The following is a 6,341-nucleotide window of genomic DNA, read 5'->3' as shown; positions in this document are numbered from 1 at the left end:
CACAGGCACACACATACATATACACAGACACACACACCACACACACACACAGACACACACACACATACAGACATACAGTCACACAGACACACATACATACGCATACCACATACACATGCATGCACACACATACATATACACAGACACACACACGCCACACAGACACACAGACACAGACATAAAGACACACACAGGCACACATACATACACATAGATACACACAGACACACATACAGACACATACCACATACACATACATGCACACACAGACACACATATATATACACAGACACACACAGACACATACACAGACACGCACACACCACACAGACACAGACACACAGCTGTGTGACTGGACATGTGTCACCGCCCCTCTGAGCCTTGGTTTCTTCATCTGTAAAACGGGCTGCCCCTGACTCACCCAGCAGCATTGTCCTAGGCATGAGCCCAGCGGCCGGCCCACAGGAGGGGCCCGTGGACGTCAAGAACAGGCTGCTTCCTTACCGACGGCTGTCCCCAGGGGAGGTGGTCCAGGACTGACCGCTGGCCCTGTTGAGGTGGCTGCAGGATTCCTCCTGCTTCCACCCACTATTTTTTGTGGCAATACTGCCAGGTTATTTGGTTACTATTCAAGTAATAACTGCATTACAGCAAAATTGGAAAATAGAAAATATCAGTGGAAAAAAAGTCCCCACAGCCCACGATGATGCCACCACCCCAACGCCCATGGCGCCTGTGCAATTTCTCATCACAGAGCTGCCCGGTGCGGGGGGGCGCTCGTGCTCTGCAGTTCCCACCCAGGATCCTATTTTTTTTCATTCAACGGGTGATTCTGATCCTCGGTCACCTTGAGGGGCCTGAGACCTGCTCCCGGTCAGCGCCCCCGCATTGTGGTTCCTGATCTTCTCCTGCTTTGGCTCGGGCTCAGGCTGCGCACTGAGGTGGTCACGAGCGAGTGGTCTAGCGGGCGGGGTCCCAGGCTGGCCGCAGAACGACCCCGGCCCCACCCGCCTCTCTGAGCCTGCAGCCTCAGAAACCCCGAGCTGGGGAAAGCAGGGGTGTTGCCGTGGGCTCCCCAGAGTGAAGCCTGGTGGCTCTGGCCCAGGCATCACAGTGCTGTGACCTGGCCTGGGCTCCTGACAACCTGGGGCCCATGCTCTCCCGGGAGAGCCGGGTCCCGACCAGCACTGAAGCCTGTATCCTCGTCCAGCTCTGCTTGTGGTCGCTGTGCAGCCCAGAACAAAGCACAGAATCACGAGTCTGAGCCTTAGTTCCCCTGCTGCGTAACTAAAAGTCGGCACAAAGTAAGATTATCCTGGTTCGTGCCGGATAAGTGAGGGGGCAGGGTGTTCGGAGCAGACGTCTTCAAGGAGGTGACATGGAGTGGAGATGCCAAGATCAGGGACAGAGGGAACAGCCAGGGGAACAGCAAGGACGGCGGCTCTGAGGTAGGAACGAGCTTGGCATGAGTGAAACACCACTGTGGCCAGCACCCAGTAAGCAGAAGCAGGGTGCGGTTAGAGACCTCGGGGGGCCCCAAAGGCTAGGCGAGGGTTTGCAGCTTTTTTCTAAATGCAGTGGGAAGCCACAAAAAGCAGCTTTATGAGAAAAAGGGAGAGGAAAAATGCAGAAGGATGTTGGAGCTGCTTGCCTGGCTGAACCTACCCGGGCACCCTGCAGGTGAGACAGGAAAATTCTGTCCACTGCGGCCTGCTGCCCTCTGCACAGCCCTCCCCCCGGTTTCCCCACCCCCGCCCCAGATGGTTTGGTCCTAAATTGTCTGCTGCCCCGATAGGCTGGGCTCAGGAACCCTGAATCTTCCCAAGGCAGGGCAGGCATGGTGTACGCCCCCGGCTGTCAGGGGCCCCGAGAGCCGTTTAGAACATGAAGGAGCACTGGCTGGAGGCTGGTGGGAGAGGGCCCTCTGAAATGGGCCGGGGCATTTAGGGTGCAGGCACTCATCCCATTTGTCTCCTGTGCAAAGGACGAGGGGACAGTGGGCTGCGTAGATCCGGCCTCTGACCCAGCAGGCTGTGGTACAGCCTCGGTGAACCAGTGAGGTTTAGGCAAATAAAGAGATAACAACTCGGTCCATTCTGTGCTAGCAACAATGGCCCTGGCTGCCAGGAGCACTAGACGAGAGCGATCCCGAGCGCTGTAATCTGTGATCCATTACCAATGTCTGCCATGGGTCCAGGGGGAAGGGCAGTAACGAGTGTCACTGTCTGACCATCTCAGGCCTAGCTTCGCCCTGAGGGCAGTAAAGTGGTGACGAGGCTGGTGGGCTGACCCCAGAGGGCCAGAGGAAGGCACTGGTTCGACCATCCCCTAGCCTTGAAGGCACCACCAAAATGAACCAAAGGACATTTACTTGAGGTCCGTGGAACTTGCCGGCAAAGAAAAGGTCATTTTTCTTTGTAAGCTCTTTAGAGAGAGTTCTCCTACAACGAGGACGGGGTGCCACGAAGCCTGGGGCCCACGGCTGAGCCCTTGCTGATCCCTGTGCCCGCAACACTCTCTTCCGGGGTGCCACGAAGCCTGGGGCCCACGGCTGAGCCTCGGTCCTTGCTGATCCCTGTGCCCGCAACACTCTCTTTCACGGCTGAGTCTCCGTGGGGCTGCAGCTCAAACGTCAGCTTGATGAACGAACAGAAGTCCCTCCACCTGTCTGGGTCCGCGTTACCCCACCTATATAATGAGGAGGGGACCCTCAATCTTAGGGTATCCGTACTATTATTGTTGTTGTTTTAACACCACCGTCAGAGAGATTACTAGGCACTGTTCTAAACATCTTATATAAATTAGCTCATTTATTCCTCACGACATTCCATCAAAGGCTGACTGTTATTACCCTCACTTTCCAAATGGAGAAACTGAGGCACCGAGAAGCCCAGTAACTTGTCCAAGGTCGCTCAGCCAGGATGTGGGGAGTCGGGACTCAAGCCCAGCACCCTGGCTCTGGAGCCCATCCGGCCCCTTTGCCTCCTGCTGCTCCAGGGGAAGGCCAGGTGTGAGCGGGGGAAGACGCCAAGCACCTGGACGGGTCTCCCACCCGCAGGGGCTCAGAGGCCTCATCCACGAAATGCCACAATGGGATGGGTGACTGTGAGGACAAAATGGACGAGGAGGACCCAAGTCTAGGCCTCAGTTCCCATCCGATCAGTGGACAGTAGATCACTGGCAATGGCTGTCACCTCTTGGGCACTGTGTTACGACCTGTACAGGAAATGCCTCCCTGGTGCATCACCATCCTTGTCCTACACGTGGGGAAACCGAGGCTCAGAGGAGCTGGATCACTTGAGGTCACTCAGAGAGAAAAGGCAAAGCCAGGACAGGGTCCATTTCTAAACCAGCAAACTTTACTAGCAGCTCTCCAAGCTCACCGAGCTCACCTGCTCGGTCCCCCAACCACACCGCCAACTCGGGTTCCCCCTGTCTGCTCCACGTTCCCCAGCGAGGACCGTCAGACAACAGGCCACCTTCCTTCCCCCGGGCCAGGACAGGCATCACTAATCCATGACAGACGGTATTAATCCCTCGCTGCTGTACTCTGCGTTTGCGCCACGACACACAGCCTCAGAACCCTTTCTGCCACGGCACTCCAGGCGGCCACTGCAGACTGATTAGAGCTGGCGTCCAAGAGGAAACCGACTTGCCATCCTTGATCCCGTCTAAACGATCACTTCTGAAGCCCCAGAGAGGGGCAGAGACTTCTCAAAGGCCACGGGATGATGCAGTAACAAAGTCGGGCCTTGGACTGTCACCTACTTGCTTCTGGTCCAGACCCCTCCCTTGGGTGAGCAGGGCCTGGAATGAACCCTTCAGGGCCTGGTGGCCCTTAGTGATGCCACACAAGGCAATCCCACCCCCGAGCCCCCGACCCAGCTGATTCGTATTGCCATCAGCCCGTAGAGAACAGAGAAATTTGAACAAAGCCTGTCTGGACTGGTTTGTGGATGAGCCACTCCACCTCCCCCCGTACTGGGCAGGGGGACTGCTGTCCCATCGGCACAAAGCCAACACGCCACCCTCTTCCCCCCAACATTTTGGGGAAAAGCAGCTACTCACCACTGCTGGACTTCTTTCTCCGTAACTGTAAGAGAAAACAGAAAAGTAGCCTTTTAGTTCAGAGAGGTGTCCCAGGGGATGGGCAGACACTGGGCAGCCTCCCTCCTGCCCACCCCACCTCACCCACCCCATGGCCTGCCCACCCCTGTCAGGGCACCGGCCAGCTCTGAGCAAGGACACGTCCCAGGAGCTCCGTGTTCAGCGCTCCCAGCAGGGGCAGCACTGGCCAACCCCCTCCTGATGCCCACTGTGCTGCTGGAGGGCTGCCAAGAACAGCCTCTCACAGCAGGGGCTGGCTTCTCCCTGCCGTCCTGGGGTGGGCGGGCAGGACTGTCCAACGTTTAGGATCCAGTCTATTCCATTTCTCAGTCCTGGGCACGGTCGGAGAAGGCGCTGGCTTCCCCCGGCGCTCGGCTGCCCTGCCTGCATGTGGGGGGCCGGCAGACAGCCCGGGCCCCCTTCTCGGCCCCACAGCACCCAGCACCATCCGCTCCTCCGCCCGGCCCTCAGCCCCTCGCGGTGGTCAGCGCTGGATTCTTTCACAGGCAAGACGAGAACAGAAAGTTGAAATGAGCCAAATAAAGTGGCTGAACCCCCAGCCAGGCCCAAATAGTCATCCTTCCCTGAACCGTGAAACGAAGAAAAAAACATATTTTTCTAAAAAGTACTGAATCGGTTCAAGTTGAAACCAAACCCATGTTCTGTCTCAAATCACTGAATGAGAAGATCTCACATCCAAGGCCACGTCCACCCTCCGCGAGGGTGACCTGGAAAGGCAGCTCCGGCTCCCCGAGCTTCGGTTTCCTCATTCGTAAAGTGGGAAAAACAGTACGAGTGCCGGCCACGCGAGCTGTCCTGGGAATTTGATCGCGACAGGTGTGAAGGCTCCTGAGTCCTGCCACGGGGCCTGGCACTCGAACGGGCTCAACACAGGCTGTGGAGGGGACGCACGTGCTAGGAGCGGATGCAGCACGCACGCACGCACGCACGGACGCACGCACGCACGCACGCGGAGCGTGAGAACGAGAGCTCAGGGAGGCCGGTGGCAGGTGGAAGCCGGGCGAGGTCAGGAACTGGAACCCCTTCCCAGGGATGTGGGGGAGCAGGGCCTAGCAGGTGTCCCTGAACTGTCTGAGCCTGATCAGACTTGAGGCCACTTTTCGAAACTGCTCAAAGCAAGCCTGGGCCAAGTGCCCACCACGAGCCCGGATCGGCGCCCAGGCGCCCGGGGTCTCTGTGCTTTGGCTCAGTTGCCCTGACAACAGCTCCGAGGGACGACAGCGTTTACTCTACCCTGGTACCAGACGGGGAAACTGAGGCACAGAGAGGGCAGGACATGGAGCGGTAGGGAGAGGGTCTGAGCTCAGGTCTGTGGATCAGCAGCCCAGTACACAGCCTGGAAGCGTCCACCAGGCCCCTCCTCGTCCGCACGCCCCTCCCACAAGCGGGGTCAGAGACTGAGGGGGACACCTGTCCGCCACGGGCTGCCGATGAAAGGACGGCCAGCGACGATGAGAGATGCCGGTTTCCTGGAATGGCCAGATCTGGTGTAAAAGACTCATTTTCCAAGACAGTTTTGGCAGAGTGGGCTGTGGAAAGGGGAGGGGTCTCTGGTCTAACCGGGCCAGGCTGCTCTGGACCCGCCACCCACGCCTGGCGGTGAAGGGCAGCTGAGGCCGACGGGCTGATGCTCAGAGACCGAACCTGGAGACTCAGCACGGCCAGGAGCATGGGGCGCAGACTCCGGAGCCAGACTAGACCACCTGGGTTCAAAGCCAGATCCACAGCTTGCGAGCTGCGTGTCCTTGGACAAAGAACTTCCCCTCTGCGAGCCTCGGTTTCCGTATGTGTGGAATGGGCTTACTGTGAAGATTAAGGTGTGTGGTGCTCTGTACCTGCATGAAAGTCCCACAAGCAGGTGTGATCCTGTTTTCCCAATGAGGAGATTGAGGTTCAGATCAGGGTCAGCTAACTGGCCTGAAGTCACCCAAGGTCACCCTGCCAGGAAACAGCAGTGCCAGAACTGTGCCTCCGGAGCCCTGCTTGGATGCCCAGCCGGGTACCCCCACCTTAAGTCAGCCAACAGTCTTCATGACCTCGTGTGACCCTGGCATCATGTCACATAAACAGCAGGAGCTCAGTGACAGGGCTTGGGTGGCAGGGCCACTGCTGACCTTAGACGGGGTCTCACAGGGCCAGAGAAGGTTTCCCCAGAATCTCCCAGCTCAGAAGTCCCCATCCTGCCCTGATCCCCTCACAGACCCCAGCAGCCA

The 6,341-nt window shown here is 57.9% G+C and overlaps 1 protein-coding gene across 1 annotated transcript in view; it reads right to left on the bottom strand.

Annotated features, from left to right (window-relative positions):
• The window catches only part of NCS1 (neuronal calcium sensor 1), a 47,630-nt gene that overhangs the window by 23,509 nt on the left and 17,780 nt on the right, over positions 1-6,341 (bottom strand). The window contains exon 2 of the mRNA XM_025051174.1: positions 4,069-4,093. Within this exon, the coding sequence (XP_024906942.1) occupies positions 4,069-4,093 (25 nt within the window). The remainder of the gene's footprint in view (positions 1-4,068; positions 4,094-6,341) is intronic.

Source organism: Pteropus alecto, unplaced genomic scaffold (assembly GCF_000325575.1).
Source record: "Pteropus alecto unplaced genomic scaffold, ASM32557v1 scaffold67, whole genome shotgun sequence".
In the NCBI taxonomy this organism is placed as follows: Eukaryota; Metazoa; Chordata; class Mammalia; order Chiroptera; family Pteropodidae; genus Pteropus; species Pteropus alecto.
Note: the sequence above shows the minus strand (reverse complement) of the source record. Positions and strands in the feature narration are given on the sequence as shown.